This window comes from Gavia stellata, chromosome 31 (genome assembly GCF_030936135.1).
Source record: "Gavia stellata isolate bGavSte3 chromosome 31, bGavSte3.hap2, whole genome shotgun sequence".
NCBI lineage: Eukaryota > Metazoa > Chordata > Aves > Gaviiformes > Gaviidae > Gavia > Gavia stellata.
Genome location: NC_082624.1, coordinates 1048923 through 1066616, shown reverse-complemented (window position 1 = coordinate 1066616; position 17694 = coordinate 1048923). Strand labels below are relative to the sequence as shown.

At 42.4% G+C, this 17694-nt stretch overlaps 1 protein-coding gene across 1 annotated transcript in view; it reads left to right on the top strand.

The window, feature by feature from the left end:
• The window catches only part of ANTXR1 (ANTXR cell adhesion molecule 1), a 105795-nt gene that overhangs the window by 18005 nt on the left and 70096 nt on the right, over positions 1-17694 (top strand). The window contains exons 8-10 of the mRNA XM_009817077.2: positions 2034-2114; positions 9287-9347; positions 12915-13013. Of these exons, the coding sequence (XP_009815379.2) occupies positions 2034-2114; positions 9287-9347; positions 12915-13013 (241 nt within the window). The remainder of the gene's footprint in view (positions 1-2033; positions 2115-9286; positions 9348-12914; positions 13014-17694) is intronic.

Sequence of the window (17694 nt, the reverse complement as noted above, 5' to 3'; positions counted from 1 at the left end):
TCAAGCTCCTGAATCACTTTCTCAAGACTTCTCAAGTGGTCTTCCTTGCCTTCTTTTGGCCATTTGACAGTCTAAAGTGACTGCCTGAAGTGTCTTGGTCTGGGTGTTGGATTTAAGCCCCTTTCTGTCTAAATTTCTGTATGTGGAGAACTGTCCCTCTGTCTGCATGCCACACTCTTGCTTATGGTGGAGAAAAGCATAGGAAAAGACACATGAAGAATAGCAAATCAGTCTGGCTTAAGCGGTAGGCAGAAGGAGGTTGTGGGGACTTTTTTTTTTTTCCCCATAAAATTGAGGTATTGCCATATAACACTTCAGTTTCAGTCCAGCTTTTCTTTTACAGGAAAACTATGCTGTAAAAAGCAAACAGCTTCATTAGTGCCACTAATATTTTACAGTGTTTTTCCATTTGATAGTCTGACTTCTAAATTTATCATATGAATGTTAGTATGTTCATGAAGTACATGTCACACCAAGTGTAACAGTTGACATTATATTTTTCTAACATGAGTGAAACACTCATACAGCCCCTAAGAGGAGTTTTGAAATACTTATTGTATAGAGCTTTTCCAGGTTTTCAACTTTCTAATAAAGCTTCAAACACTGATTAAAAAAGGAGTCAAAACAAACTTGGTTTAGAACAATCTCCTTTGAATCAAAACCAGAGACTAGTGTAACCCAGAGTAAGTCATAGAAAAAGCAAGGAGGGAATAAAAATGGCAAAGAGACTAGCTCTAAAGTAGCAGACCTCAGACATCTGCTACTTGAAGTCTTTTAGATGCTGAAGAAATCAACTGGAATTAGATGACTGTGTCTGAAGTCTCAGAAAACACTAGAAGGAGGACTATGGGGAATGAGTTGAGGAAACTGTAAACATCCTGGTTTACAGAAGCTGCTGTATCTTGGCCAACGAGCAGTAAGCAGCTTTAATACCCTTCTCAGAGAAGGCAGGGGAAAGTTGCCTGGAGTATTTCTCTGGATGCAAACCAGGAGGTTGGCAGTTTAGTGTTTTGCTTGAGAAGTGGGAGTTCTGAGTGACATGAGCTGGAAAGGTGGAGCCAGTGGGGTTTAGGGAGGAATGTGTGGCTAGTCTGCTGCCTCCAATTTGCAATGCTACAGGAAACGCCAAAGAGGCCTGCTGGCTTGATGTTACCTCTGCCATGGGAGAGAATTGCTATAACAAACGTTGGCCTTGCAGTAAAACTTGATTCTGCTCCAGCAGATGCATGGAGAGCTCATTACTTCTGAATTGGGCTTAAATTTTTGTCTTAACCCTTAGCATGCTATTGACAAGTGAACCTGCATGTAGCTCTTTACAGGTGATGTCCTGGTTCCCCTTATCTTACCACCGCCTCATGAATGGCCCTCTTCCTTGTCATGTAGGCTTCCAAATGCTCTTCTGCCCCCTTTTTCTCTCCACTCAGAAAATATCTCCTGTTAGCTCCCTGCTTTCTTCTTCTTGGCTCTCTAATGGTTGTGCCTAGGACAAATAGTCAAATCTCTGTCCTGACAGGAAAGGTGAATTGGGCCTATATCTCCAGATGGGGTATAATTTGCATTAGTCTTCTCTACATGTGAAAATACAGAATCATCTTGATTAGTTCCCTGGTTTAAATGATTTATGTGCTGAAGTGTTTTGCTGCATTAGTGGCCTGTCATGTTGATGCTGTGGCCTATTTTCATTGGGGAGTTACTGTGCTGGGTGATTTACGATCATGTGGGAGACAGTTTTTGCAATAAAGATCATAAGGCTCTGGGCATCAGTGAAAGCCGTGTTCTGTCTTGTCTTCAAAGTTAAGGGAAGCATTTTCTGATTCCCAAGACAGAGCTTTCCAAAATCAATCAGGCTAAAGAGATAAACTTTTCAATGCTTGACAAACTATAACGCACTAGCAATCCACACAGAGTACTTGGAGTATTTGTTTTTTTTACTTGCAAGTGGATGAGTCTGGAGAAGTCTTAATTTGCTGTCTGCTGGCTAATTTATCTCATTCTTTGCATTTCTGTTTTATTTACTTTTACCGCTCTGTCAGCTGGCTAGAATTGCCGACAGCAAAGATCATGTCTTTCCAGTGAATGATGGTTTTGAAGCCCTTCAGGGGATCATAGACTCTGTAAGTATTTTTAATCATGTGTTTGCATGTGTGCATGTTAGTTTGTGTTAGCTTGCACAGTTGAAGGTTTAGTTTTCCTGTGTTCACAAGGACCTGCTGACTGCTAGTAAATCACTTAAACACTTGGTCCAAAGAAACTGACCTTTGTTTGTATTAATATTGCTACTTCAAGGTAGAGTTTATCAACAGGTCACAATACAGGAAGCTTTGAGCCCAAATATTATCTTTGTACGTCTCCCTCCTTGATGGGAAGTAACTGAATGGACTAGGCACATGGTGACAGTTTATAAGTGGCTGCCACAGACTGGGACAGCAGAGATGTGTTAGAGCACATTCTGTGTGAAGGATTAGGGGACTCTCTGATCTCCATCTTTCTGCTTGATTAGCATCCTTTCTGTCCTGATGGATGTGCTGCACTGCTCACCCGTTTAGAATGGGGAAAGGGGTCCTGCTATGTATGCCAAAATTCCCAAAACTCGGCTTTCTACATTCAGCCGCCTGACAAATGGGCTATTTTTTCCATCCCCCAGCCCTAGGTTTCTCAAGTCAGATTGATCAATTCCTGGCATTTCCTCTAGGGGCTGGGTGCAGCGTCTAAGAGCTGGCCCGTTCCCGGGTGGCTGGGATAAGAGCTGGCAGTTCAGCTGACGGAGGGAGGGGCATAGATTGACTCCTTTCCTATGGCTTGTGTACAAGTCATGCAAATAGCTCCGTGGGCCTTACTGGCAAATAAGGATGCCTCGTGAGGCATTCCTATTTCTAGCTCTAAAACTTTGAGCGGCCTAATACTGTCTCACCTAGGACCAATGCTTCCCTTGACTGAGCAGGAAACATATGAGAGGATGTGTGCACAGTTTTCATCGAAAGTGCAAAATGTGCCAAGCATTAACTAGTAAATGGTATGTGCTCAGGTAACTCTCAGTATTTTTTCTGTTCCTTTTGTTCAGTAGTATCCCATAACTGTTCTAATTAGATTGCTTCCCATGGCTACAAAGAAGGATGGGAAATCCTTTTAAGAACATGTGTTTTATTCATTTTGGTATAGGCTTTTTAGTTGATAAAACACAGATGAAATATGCAACTTGAAGCTAGGGAGGGTAGGTTCACGAGGGGGGTCTCAGATTTCTGTGTTTACAGTGGTTACACACTATTCTGACCATGTAGTACCACGCAAAACTGTTCCCTCAGTGCAGGCTCAATTTTCCCTAGTGCTCTTGCATGTAGATGGAATCCAATCCCCGGCTTATTGGTTTTCCTGGCGCTGTCCAAGTGTGGGGCTACTGCCTCAATTCTCTTGGACAGTCAGGTGTTGTATGTCATTTAAGAAAGCAACAAAACAACAAAAAACCCTAGTTTGCTTCCCAGCCCTGCATTCCCTTTGCAGCTGTTTTTAATGAATTCCAGGAGCAGTTCTGACTCCCTTTCCAGTTATACTGAAGAGAATGGGAAGACTTCAGCCTCCAGGAACCTAGTCAAGAACTGCTTCAGCTGACTGCAGGATTTACCAGCCCTGGAAAGGAGGGTCACAGGGAAGTGTAATTGTACAGTAATGAATCTGTGACCTGGTCACTCGCATTTGAGTTGAGTGATTGCAATAGGCTGGGTAGAAAGGAGGTGTGTAAAAGGAATGGCAGGAAGGACATTAATCACTCTGTAGAATACCAAAGAATCTGTAGATTCCTGTTCTAGCTGGAAAATAAGGTCCCTCATTCCTTCTTTTTGCATCCTTGCAAAGCACCTCTGTCTTGGAGCAAACAAACAAAGCATTTGTGGTCACAGGAAAGCATTTTAATGTTGAAAGAGACATGAGATTTGGAAGCTTCTTTCAATTCCTCTGTAAGAGTTGGTATAGCAAGGATGCTTAGCCATGTGTAGAGGGGATTGGTTAGGCTACTAACTGCTGATTGATACAACAGGGGAAGGAAAGATGAAATGATGAGCCTGGAGGAGATTAGTGTTTGAAATCATTCTAGAGGAGTGAAGACCTGGGTTTGTTCTGGTCTGCAGTGATTTGGTGTGAACTGCCCTGTATTCCTGCTGAGGTGGCCTGACTCTTCCCTCCTCCCCTTGTCCTGAGAAGCAGATCTTTTTTGACCCTCTGTGTGTGCAGAGGCAGTGGACTTAGAAGTCCCTCTGGAATGAGGAAGAAGGTGGAAGCTGGGAGTGGTGGACCTTGAGGCTGGCCTCCGCTGGGCCTCTACATCTGCTGAGCAAAGATGTTCAGGGTGGTGGGTCTGCAAATGTTTCGGCACACCTGCCCTTCCTTTTCTGCGCGAGCCAGCAAGTTTTGAGTTAGCAGCTGCAGGGAGATCTGCTCGGTACTTTCCAAGGAGGACTGTCTCCCACTGAGCACCACCAAGCTAGTCAGGCTATGCCCTGGAGGCTGTGCTTAAATGAGCTGAAAATATAGTCCTATGCTGAAGTCATGCCTAAAACATGATTTTTACAGTGGGAGCTGAAGGTATTCAGTGCACTGTAGGTTTTGGTCTTTTCTCTCCTGTGAGTTCCAATGTGACTTTTTTATTAAGCAAACCAATTGCTTTTTCTCCCTCATAGTGAAAAAGCCACTGCTAAAACTTCAGCTTCCCCCATGCTTAATGGGGATTTTGACTTTGGTAGGAGGGAAGAATCTGGTAGAGAAACAGACATCTGATTGCTGTAAGCTGGGAAACAAATGGAAGGAACTGAAGTAATTTATTACATTTTTCTTTGCTGTGAAAAACTTCTGCCGATCATAACCTGTTAATTTAAAGCAAATGGAGCAAGTCTTAGGAGGAAAACCTGAGACTCAACTTCAGCTACTCCTCAGTATGTCTTTGGTAGGAGTGCTGGAGGCAATGGAACACGAAGCAACGTGAACGTCAGGATTAGATCCTGTCATTGCTTTGCTTTGCGCCTTCAGCAGAAACTGACTGAAAGAGCAGTTGCTTGGAACAAGAATACTCCCTGATCCTTGCCATGTGTTTAGCAGTGACACTAGCTTGGAGTTTATCTCAAATGGAGATGTAATTGTGGGTCGCTTAGGAAGGATTCTCTGAGTGAGCTGCAGGAAGCCTCATGAAGCAGTTGTGATGTATAAGAAATGAAGTAGTATGAACTAGTCTGTGAGACTGTCTCCTATCTGTATAAATTGCACAATTGATTCACCCTTTTAATTTCCTGTGTACTCCTTTCGGATCATCTGGCAATGATGTCCACCTACCCTCAGTATGTTTCAGGTCTTGTGTCAGCTCTTTGAATTGGTATGGCAGTTCAATATACTCCTCCACCCCAAGAAATTTTAGCTTGGAAATATACTATCTCTGAATACTTTTGTTACACAATTTTTTTCTGAGGCAAACTGCAGTGGTGGGTATGTGTAGCGTGGTAACTTTTGTGAGAACTTCATGTGAGTGTCTGATAAACGTAAGTATGAGAAATGTAGTGATGCATTTATGTAGTCACCCTGAGCTAGTTGTTCAAACTTCACTTGCAAATATATTCCCTGTATATTCCCTGGTGCAGGGAGAGGGGCCGAGACTCCATGAATGGGGGAGAGACATGAATGTTACTTCCTTTCCAAGACATGTCCTATATGCGCAAAGTCTGTAACGTACACAAAATTTCCAAGTCAACTGTCTGTCTTACTGCTAACATGTAGTCTGAGCTTTAGATGTACGCTGCCCAGGGTCAGCAGGCTGGACTCTTTAAGCTTCTGCAGTCAGTATGGAAGGGTGGGATCTCCAGAGGGCAATTCTGAGCAGGAGCTTCACACAGATATTCTGAATCTGTCTTTCGTCAGAGCCAGGCTTTCTACATAGGCCAAAGAGAAAGTCAACAACTCAAGCCTCTTGGCTTGGGTGTAGCTAGCTAGCTTAGCCATCTAAAGTAGAGGATGTGAATCCCCAGTCAGTCTCAACTGTATAGTGTTTCTCGATACTTTTAGTGGTATATGATAATGCTTTCTACTTCTTTATTCCCCCAAATGCATCTTTAAAAAGGACTTAAATATATTTTATTTCACTTGCTTCATGCAGATATTATTGGACAGGAAACACTTCATAAGTAAATTACTGTTTTGTAATTGGTAACAGACTTTGTTATTTAGTAATTCAACAGAGCTTGATAATGAGTACCTAGCCTCAGACTGTAGGTCATTCACACTAGCACTGATTAGGCAGTAACCTTCTATTAAACTTCAGCATCCTGTTTGCTAATTAGAATTCCCAAATTTGGTGAAAAAAAATTATAAGAAATATGCAGCTGCTGTGGTGAAGTAATCTGTCTGCATGCTTGTGGACCAGAAAACCAAATGAAAGCTTCCAGCAGCTGCAGAATTTCACTCCCCTCCTTCCCTTTGTTTCTAAAAGGGCCCAGGTGACCTGCAGAGCCTCTCCTGGTCCTTGGCCTTTAATGCGTTGCCTGGTGGAAAGCTGAATTAGTCACAGGCAGTGCTGAATTCAGTTCTGTCCTGATAGAGATAGCTGTGACAAATAAAGCCATGCTTCCACAAGGATGTTGCATTTTTTATTTAGCATGGTAACAAATATTAACAAGAGATCCTCCCAGAAGCCTGCGTGAAACTGGAGCATAATTGGAGCCCCATAGAGTCCAACAGGAGACTGATTTGGGAATCTGAGCTTGGTCATTAAGTGTGTGCTCTAAAGACAATGGGTTGCTTCCTCACCAGAACGAGCACGTGCTTCAAATACTTTTCTGCATGCATGCCAAGGCAAGCTGCCTTGGGGCCTGCAGTTAGTTACCAAGTAAACCAGAACTGTTGTAGTTCTCCCTATGAAAATGAGGATGTGGAGTCAGTTCTCCCATGTATGCTCTTGGAGTGGTTTATAGACACTCAGCTGGGAGATTGCATCACCACTCTTGCATGTTATTTTGTTTTCCTGGGGAGCCAGCCCGCAGTGAATGAAGTGCACCTACAGCCCACACATGGCTGTGCAGTCCTTGGGAAATGAAAGAACAGAAGATCTGATGAAATCTTCTACACTGAATATGTTGAAGTCCTTTTTGAATTTATTTTTATGACGAGAGACATAAAGGAATTCTTTTGCAATAGTTACTGCTGCCTGATTTTCACTTTAAGTTAGGGTGGGTGCTTGGAGCACTGGAAACTTATTGTTATCCTAAATCAAAATAAATATTGCAGTTGGCACTGTACAAAGCCATTAAGGCCAGCTTTTTATAGTCACGTGATTGGATTGGATTGGACTGGAAGAGAGCTCTGCATCATCTAATTGAGACACCTGCTATTCCACCCCCCCATCCGAGTTGGCTTACAGCATGAATGTTTGCAAATGACTGAAAAGGAGTAATGAATTTCAAACTCCGTCGTGAGGTTTTACTTGATTTTTAAAAAAAAAAAATGAATGTATTGATTGTATTTTTCATGCATTTGTTCTCCAACTCATTTGCCTACTTCTCATCTTTCACTTGCTGAAAGGTAATGAGGAGAAGAAATATATATTGAAACTTTTGAGGGTGCTGAGGGAAAGGGGAACAGAATCTAAGGGGGAATTTGGAAATATGTGAAAAGATTCTCTTCTTAAAGGAGACATTTGTCAGTGGAGAGGAAAAATACCTGGAAAAACATCAACTCTTAGCTGTGCTCATTAGCCCCAGCAGTCACTTTGGGAGAAAAATGCTGTATCTTCAGAGAAGCAGAACCCGGACTGAGTAAGGGGCGGGAAGTAGAGGACTGACAGGAGATGGATGGATGGATCACTACAGATGGATATTTTTTGTGTATTTTCCTTATTCTGCCTTTCAAATTCTTCTCGTGCTTTTCAGTTCAGTTCTCAACTGTTGACTTTCTCTTCTTTCCACTTGACAGTTCCTGTATAACCTTGTTCCTGCAAATCTTCTTTCTCTTCACTTGTCAGGCTGCCAGCAGCTCAGACGATCCTGGTTCCTTCAGTCCCTTGGTACTCTTTCAGTCTCTACCAGCCCTGCTTCTGAGTAACTCAAACTTTTGTTTAAAAGTTTTAAAAAATAAATCATGGCTCTATCTGTACCTTTTGCAATTAGGTATTTGAGGCAGAGGCCATGATTGTGGAGAAAAAATAGATTATATTTTTCGTACAGAATTTATTGTATTGGTTGCTGTTCTTTCCTTACAGATGTTTCAATTTAAAGTTGGGAAAATAATTTTCATGTTGGATTTGAGTCATGATGCTTGGCTGACATTTACTTGCCTCTTGGAGCTGACCTAAATTTTGATCAGTATTACCTCGTCTAGGGGCTGCTCAGCCCAGCGCTGAACACCCACAGCTCTCACTCGCTGCTGCCGTTCTTGCAGGGGCTTACAGACACTGTCACAAGTTTGCTGACTGTGTACAGTGAAGAATTTGAGTTGGTCTTCAGAGCAGGAGAAAGGCTGTTGCATGCAAATAACAGCTTGAGCAATTTTAGCGCCGCATGGCACAGTATCCAACTCTAGCATGCTCCTCCTGCCTTGCAAGCAGTCTGCCAAGCCTGATGCTGAAGTATTTGTGTAAATCACTGTCTACATGTAAAGTGGTTAAAGGCAGTGCCGACTCTTACGAAGACACACTGCTTAATTTAAGTTTGGTTTAAATAAAGAGCAATTGTCCATACATCTTGATTTCAAATCACAGTGCAACTTTGAGGACGCACTCGGGTATGCTCTCATAGATCAGAGTAAAAACTTAAGTTTGAACCCCTATGCTGAGACTTGAGAAGTGTCTGTGTAGTTATATCCTAGGATGTTTTAATGCAAAGGTAAACAGCTTAGCTTAAACTTGTAACGTTTTATTTGGAGTTTTGGGCTCCAGAATGATTTTGGGGAGGGAGATGTGACTGCAAAGGGAGGGCAATGACATTCCCTTGCTAACACTTCAGAGTGCACCTTAGTTGTTAGAAATCATAGTCTGCATAGTATCTTGTACCACAGACAAAGACAAGCTTGTCCTGAGATACTGGAGAGCGTCGGCATCCGTTGCCTTCTTCCATAGCAATAACTTGCTGTGGAAGAGCAATGACACCAGTGTGGTTGGTTTAGAGTGAAAATCTAAGATGGCATAATTGTGACACGAGTGCAAAGTGCGATGTTGAGTTAAGCGTTTGTGTGAGAACAAGTGCACTCTCTCATGCTTTCAGATTTGTGTTTCTATAGAAACAAGTCTGAGATACTTCATGACATTTTTTCTGTCTTTTAGATTTTGAAGAAATCCTGTATAGAAATTCTGGCAGCAGAGCCTTCCAGTATATGCGCAGGCGGTAAGTATAAACTGAGGCCCTAGTTGTTCATGTTGACTAAAAATACATCTTTCTGTCCATCTCTAATTGCTGGAGAGTGCAAAAGGAACTAATTAACTGGAGCTAAGTCTTGCTGTTTTGGTGAATTTTTCTCATCTTACAGTAGCTTACACGCTTCCCATTTCCGCCAAATGATGTCAAATGGGATTTTCTTACAGGAAAGGCTTGAATTTGACAGTTTTGCCTAACTGTTTTTCAGTCAAACCAGTCTGTCTTACTTGGACTGTGCCAAACTTGAAGTAGATATGCTGCAAAATTACAAACCAAATAAAAAATGATTAAGTTTAGAGTTTTGCAAATTCATCGTCTCAGAGGATTGTTGAAGGAAGTACTTCTTAAGAAACTAGCAAGACAGTTAAATGAGCATACTTTGATCTGAAGGCTTCTAATATTGTTTGAAAATTTCTTAGGCATTTAGGGTTGAAACAATGACTGAGAGTAGAATTTAAACATCATTCAGCTGACTTGTGTGAATCATATGCCCCTTCTTTATGTGCTTGTTCTAATATGACTGTGCTGTGTATACTGTGGCTTTAAAGTCCTGGCAAGCATGTCTGCATTCAGCAGAACCCAGCCTTTTTTGAAGAAAGCTTGAGAACCATTTTAGCCTCTTCTATCTGCTTCCTGTAAATTCTTCACATTTTATGAAATGTATCCTAACTGTTTGTTGAATGTGTAGCAACTCATTAAGTAGAGGGGTTAGGAGCAGAGCTGAGGTTTGTGGAGAAGGATGAGTCCCTAACAAGTTCTGCATCTTCCTTTTTCTTGAATCGGTAGTCCAAATAAGAAAGCCAATTGCCATTACTTCTTTGTTTTCACTTCCAAAGCAGCTGCTTTAATCATCCTTCCTGCGTCTTCTGTTCCTGGAGCAACGGCTTGTATACCTAAACATATATAGGTAGTCATATTTTCCTAGCAGATGCAAGACACCAGGCTAAATGCCCAATAAGTACCAGGCATCAGATTTGCATTCCATGCGTGCCGCTACAGTAGTTTTGTTTTTTGAAGCTGGGATGGCATAATTGACATGAATTATAGTACTTAGTCATCTATTTCTCATTTTGGCTGGCTGTTTAAATAGTTCCTTTGTTAAAAAAGGCTCCAAAACAGGGCTCTGTCTACCTGAGCATGGTAGATGATTGTTGTCATGACAGTCTCTCTGATATAGTGCAGTGATGTTCCATAAATGCTTGGGAAAGGAAATGAAATTGTGTGAAGATTCAGATCTACTTTACACACTTAGAGATTATTTAAAAAAAAAAAAATATTTACATACTTATACAAATGATAAACAATGATGCTTATGTAATGTCGTAAGCCAGGACATTACTTACAACCATCATTACAACCATCTTTAACACTTTCTAATATGCTTGTCAGTTGCTTATACATCTTATCACTCCCATTCATTGTGTCTTAATGAGAATGTAGGGGTAATGTACAGCTGTATCCAGCAGAGTCAGCTGAGAGGAAATGTAGGGTTTTATATAAACCGTTCACATTGGAATTTGGCCAGTACTTCAAAAACCTTGAAAAATGCCAACAGTTATTTAGATGCTCAATTCAAGGCCTCATCTCTGAGTTTGGGCAAATACTCCATTGCTCTCAAACTGCAGCTAATTCCATCACCTAGGACTTTGAGACTAATGGAGGTGCCATTGAATATGGAAGTTAATGCATTAGTGTCTTTTTGACGTAAATTTTTGCAGGTATAGCTCTGATACCTCGTGTTTTCTTGTTTCCGTGCACATCCTTGAAGAGTGGTGGTGATTTAGGGGTTTTTTTGAAAGGAGAGAACATGAGGGCTCAGTGTTACCTGAGGCCACTCTTGCGCTGCACGCTGGTCCCAGACACTTGAGTAATGAATTTCGGCAACAACACATCCTTCTGAAATGCCAGTTTCTTGATTATTTCGTTTTGCATCAGTACAGACATGCAGGGTGCATACTGTATCTGTTCATTTCAGTCTCAAGCAGAGACAGGATCCCCGTGGTAAATCTGACATCATTGATATGCTGTTCTTTGACTGTATTTGAACTCTCATTCCGCAGCAGTTGAGACTTCTGTGATTTCTCTTAAGTATTCCTCAGCCCCCGCACTGCAGAACAGAGCTCTTCTCTCCTGTTCTTCCCAAATGCTCTTGGACAACACATAATGGGCCTGCGAGGCAGCTTCCCTGGCTAGATGTGGTGGGATGATTTGCAACTTGGCTGTAAATGAGTGGGACCTGGAAGAGAGCCCAGATTCCAGAGCAAATCTGCTTTTTTTGACAAGTACAGTGTGTGAGTCCTTAAGGGAGATGAAAGAAGAAGGGGACTGTAAAGTGCAAGGGGAAAACTTTGAGTCTGCAAAAACTAGGTTCCTTTGTTGCTCCTGGGAATTTTAAAACCAGAGTGGTGCTTCTGATGCACTGTGATTACTGCTACATGGTCTTGGACAGTGAAACATTTTGTGTTCAAACCACATTCACCAGCGAAACATCAGTGGGGATTATGTGAGTGTCTCTCCTAGATAGCAACAGGAATTGTGGGGGCTGTTTCCTTTGCCGTGGGGAACTGCAGAGTTTAAGTCCCTGTGTCTGCTGCCAGAACTTTTCTGGGACTATAGCCCTGTTTCAAAATCTGAAAGTCATGGTGCTTTCCTTGCAAAGCAGTCTTAATGCTGGCGGCTGCAGGAAGTTCATAAACCTTTCCCAGTTCTAGGTTCAAGTAGTTGGAATAACAAGGGACGGTAGATAGTGGTCTGAAAGACTTGTGAGGATATGATCTCATTGCTCAGCACTGCTTGTTCCAAAAAGGACCGCTCAGTTCAGCGCTCGGGTGTAGGTGACTGTCCTTGATGCTTTCTGCTTGCGCCACAACTTGTGGTGACCTTGTAGAGTTGATCTGGAAGAATAGCGAAGAGGAAGACTTTGGGAAATGCTCACAGACTCTGAGATCATAGCCTTTGTCCAGAGACTAGAAAGCTGATCGGTTGATGAAATCCCCTGCCATTGTATGGAAATGAGTCCAGCCAAGGACTCAAGGTCATTATACAGGCTAGCAGGGCAGGATGTGACAAAACTCATGGCAACTGATACAACTTTGCAGTTACCTAGGAAAGTAGCACTTGAACTTCTCAAAGTTATCTTTGGATAACTGGATAGCTATCTGGAAGACTATATATAGCTGGAAGATTTTTTTTCCTTTCCATGGAAAGATACTTTTGCCTTTCTTCACCAAAAACTTTCTGCCATTTAAAATGGCAACCTGGGGAGGGGAAAGCTCATTGTCTCTGAAGCTTAGGGTTTTCACTGCAGGTCAGTTAAAATGTTTCTGTTGTGCATTAATTCCTGTTTCTAAAAACTCAAGTTGAAATTGGGTAGGGAGAGAGTGGAAGTTTAATTTTTAACAATTTTTAAACTAATTGTTAAACTGCAAATTTGAACTCAAGAGATCTCAAGTGAAAACTTTTGACATATATGCCTTGTCTAAATGACCATTCTTTGCCTTGCTACGTATCAATAATCTACTGTCTCTTTTGCTACAGAGTCGTTTCAGGTTGTCGTGAGAGGAAACGGATTTCGACATGCCCGTAACGTTGACAGAGTGCTCTGCAGTTTCAGGATCAATGACACAGTTACTCTCAGTAAGCTGTTCTGATTTTTTTTTTTTCTGATTCTGCACTGGCAGGCATTTGCTTGCAAAACATTTTGGATCTTCAAATATCTTCATGGTGCAGGTAATAATTATGGGATGAGGAGCTATTGAATTTGCAGAATGGTGTGAAGCTAAGGGAAAGCCAGCCTCAGCACATGGCTCCGGGAAGGGCTGAGACAGGTAGGAATGCTTAAGCTTGGATCCAAGGGGAAGTGTAATGGCATGTACTAAACAGAACTGTTCTAAATGTAAAAAGTGCTGTGAACCTAAGTGAAAGCTTATCTAGTTTTTTTACTGCACAAGCTTTTGCTGTAGGTGGCAAGGATGGAAGAGAGCTGACCCCTTTGGATTTTACAGCGAATGCTGGAGGGTTCATAAAACTGGCCCCAGTTTGGGCATATCTGAGACACAGGTGAGAGGAAAAGGCTGCAAATAAGTTTAAATTTAAATGGATCCTGCCAAGCAGTGAAATTTAAGAGATGCTTGTGATTCCTCTGAAACCCAGCATCCATCCTTGGGATCCAATAAAAACTTAATCATCTGTTCCATTTGAGTAATAGGCCTATTGCAAAGAGATTATTTTTTTACTGGAAGATTGATGGTGGTATTGTATGCTGTGACTCTGACAGCAAGTATGTGAATAGATGGAGGGGACAAAATATAGAAGACAAACATGCCTGTGAAGAGTATCTGTATATGTCTTGCTGGGTTAAGTATGTAGTGAGATCAGATCTGTTTCTCTCCTTACCTATATTTTGTGGTACTTAGCAAGCCTGGTCATGCAACTTAAATAAACACTATTGTTGGAAGCTGTATTGGAGCAGTGGCTAAGGCATTGCCGTGCTCCTATGGATGCAGCTTGGAAAGATGTTTCTTCCAGAGAGCACCCAGCAGAAAAACTGAAGTAAGAGAAGCAAATTAGACCCTGAGTGTCTGGTGAAGTGTAATGAGAGCCATTTAGCTGGAAGAACTAATGATCCTATTGTTCTCATCTGGCATGCCTGAAAACCCACGTAGGAAACCAGATAGCATAGCTTATAGCTAATACCACCAGTGACAGCAGAATTCATCTTTTCTAATATGGAATCTATTCAGAAGCTGCCTGATCATTTTGGAGGTGGTCCTGACCCTTTTGAGTATAAAATAAATGCATGAATTAGTTTCTTACATGTGGAAGTCTAATGGCTCAATGTTGGACTTGCTGATGCTTTGAGCATCTGTGTAATTTGGTCTTCGGAGCAGGCAAACAGTTTGCTAAGGCTGTTTGCTCTGTGAGTAATGCCACTGAGCATTCAGGGCAGGTATAGGACAGTGAGTGTGTGTAATTTGTCCTGAATGGCTTTTGTACTGTTCTGCTGGCCTCCTCTGTAGTAGGGAGGTTCTGGAATTGCCAACTCTTGTGTCACTAAGCTGAAAGCTTGGCTGGCTGTGGTTCACGTTTGCTTAATTCAGATATATGGTGGGTGTTGAGGAGATGAAGAGCAGAAGCTGGAGGGCTAAATGTCCAGGGAGGAACAGATGGCATTGGAGGGGGGAATAGGGAAGGAGAGGGATCCGAGTAAAAGCACTAGGGTTGGGGGGGATATGGTGAATTAACTGCTTTGGAGGCACCCCTGTGCAGCCTAGAGATAAGTGCTGGAGATTTGTGAACAAGTGAGAGGTGACTTTCAAAAAAGAACAGCAGAAGCAGCCACAGATTCATGCTTTTCCTTTTAAGCTCCATAAAATTGGACCCGAACCTGACATGTGGCCAGAACTCCGTAAATCTGGATCACGGTTGCATTTAGGTGTTGAACCATGTTTGGTCTCTCCCCAGAGTTCAGATCCAAAGTTTTGTTTGGATCATATGTTGTTTTAAAGTCTCTTGTGGTTTCCTGCCCAGCTCTAGAGAACTTTCCCTTCTCTTTCCACCTGGAAGGTTCCAATGGAAATGAAATTGCTGTTCAAATATTTAGAAGTTTTCTTTTCATCAAAAGTCTGAAGCCATGTGGTGCAAAACGAAAAGCCTTTGGGTTTGGTTGCTGAAAGCTGACAGTTTGTAGCATTCTTAGTTTGCATGTCTGCTGCCTTTTTTAAATTAAAACATTAATATCCCATATCAAACATATAATTTGGGTGAAAACTTCCACTTTGTGGAGGAGCTACTTTCAGTTCAAGAGAAATGTTAGTGGAGGATTGCTGAAGCAGTTGTATTTTATGCTAAGAAATGCATGGACATGTATAATGGAAGTTATAGGAGTTACAAGACCACCACCAGAAGCATGACAGAAGCCCCTAAAGTTGCAAGATTTAGGAGTGCCCATGTCACCCTGCTGTAGCTTGGCCTGGCCTTGTTTGAAGTCCTTGAAGAACCCTCAGACCAGACATCCCTTTGCGAGACTTGTGCTGTTGATGATCCCTAAAGCAAGACTGGCTGGGTCAATGCGTGCAGCATTTCAGTTTTAGGACCACCAGGGGCCAGATTTGCAACCTGTGTGGGAGGGGGTAAGAGCTCAGTTTGGTCCTTCCTTGGTGGAAGGACATCGTTACTGTCTTTCCCCAAAATGCTTTCCATTTCTTCTGTAAACTGGTTTCAAGAGCAGCAGCAAAAAGGTCTTTGAGCATGAGTTCTGAAGGCCTGCAAAACTTTGGTCTTGGGCTTAATTTGAACTTTTTATTAGGAGCTTTAAAATAGATCTGTATCTTGAAGAGAAGAAGCATTGGAAGCTGCGTATGAAACGAGTAAGCTCTACTACCCCTGGTCTACAGATGGGGGAACTGAGTACAGTCCTGAAGGTTGCTGCTCCAAGTGAGCTAATCACAGACAAGGATGCAGATGTCCTGACACCCAGCCTAGTAATCTTCATACTGGTTTATGGAGCCTCTTCAGAAGCTAGAGATTTGGTGCAGGTCTCCTCTCTTGATTGCCTGTTCTTCTTTCATTTCTGCCTCCATATCCATCCAACAATTGTTCTTCTCATGGCCCCCTTTGCATTGTGAGTCCAGGACAGGACTCTGAGCCTGAATGGAAGGTAAAAGTAGCTACTGTTCCTGCCAGCTTTGTGAGGTAGGGAAGTGATATTAATACTATCCTCCTTTTCTCTCCTATGTAAAATCTTTTCAGCACTTGATTTACTGTTCCACTTATTCCTACAGAGAAGACTACTTGCTCACTACTTGTCATTGGCTTGAAAGTTACCTGTTACCTGAGGCTATGCTAGCTATGACCTGCCGTTGCAGCCCAATTGCTTCTCAGCTCAGCTTCCTCAGAGCTGGCTGGCTCTGGAGCAAGACATTCATTCCTGGAAACATCCTAAAGTCTTCACAGAACTAAGAATGTCATCCAGCAGCTTTCCACTATTCAGTGTGCCCTGTCTATGGAAACACAAAAACATCCAGGATTGCCAACGGGAGGAACAGTTTGCATGGGTTACCTCACTTGCAAACACTGTGACCTGGTGTTGGTGGGGGTGAGGAGGAAGGCTCCTTTCTCTCTTTTTTTGTGCTGACTGCTTGTCTAGCTGAGTAATTTATTACGGTGTCTGTCATCATAATTTTGTAGCAGCTTTCAGGAAAGATTAGCTTATTTTAGCACAACCCATAGACTTCTTTGTTTTAATCTGTCTTCCTGTGTCCACAAAATGACTGTGGAAAATGAGGGTAAGGGCCAGATATGTTCCCTGCCTTCTGACCTGGTGCATTCGTTGTGTCCTGAATCGATGCATAGGTGAAAAATGAGCTCATTCTCCTTGGCACTGCACCAAGACTTCTCAGTTCATTTTGCACAGCACTAGATTGTTTGATGCGGTGACCTGGAAGCAAGAGGCCACAAACTCAGTTTCTGAGTTCAAACTGTTCCCTGATTGAGGGAACTCAACAGTTGCTCATCAGTGTTCTCGAACCCGAGTGTCTCCTGGTGGGAACTGGCACAGCTCTGTTACGTTTAAGTTGCTCTATGTGAGAATATATCTCAGTGTTTCGCTTTATTGGAGCCTGCAGCTCCAGCCTGCATTCTCAGCGTGCCTTTGTGACACTTAGCTGCGAACAGCTTGACGTAAGAGTTAACCGAATGAGAATTTTATGGAAACCTTATGGAGATTGGATAGCTCAGCTGTTTTTGTTTGCTTGAAACCTCTCAGCCTCTGATTGTATCAGGGAGGGAGGTATTTTTAAAGATAACACTAAGCCAACAGTTCCTGAAACCTTAAATTATCCCAGATGAGATGTAGACCAGCACAGCTAGGACTTGCTGAGCTTAAGGGCATGAGCTAATAGATTTTTATTGGGATTATTGGCAGAGAAAAGTGGCAGGTGAAGAGAGCATCAGCTCATAATGTTCATAGCTATGGGATAAAAAAAAGGAACATCTGTAGAAACCATGAAGAATATTTGGCTGAGCAGAACTGTAATCAGATTCGTGTTCAACAGCAGGGTGTTTTCTGCCAGCAGCAGGACCTAGGAGAATTGGTTTCAGACTGCACAGAGTTAAAAGTAGTTATCCAGTGCAGTGACTTATGTCTGCTTTGTGGTGCCAAAATGTCTTTGTCTGCCCAGATTGTGCAGGATCCAGCAAAGATAGTTCTGAGCATAGAAGCAAGCTCTGTCCTAGGCAATTTAAAACTGAAGAGAGAGATGAAAGATTGGTGAGGAAATGGCATGCTCCACAGCAGAGGTGGGGCTAGATCTTTTGC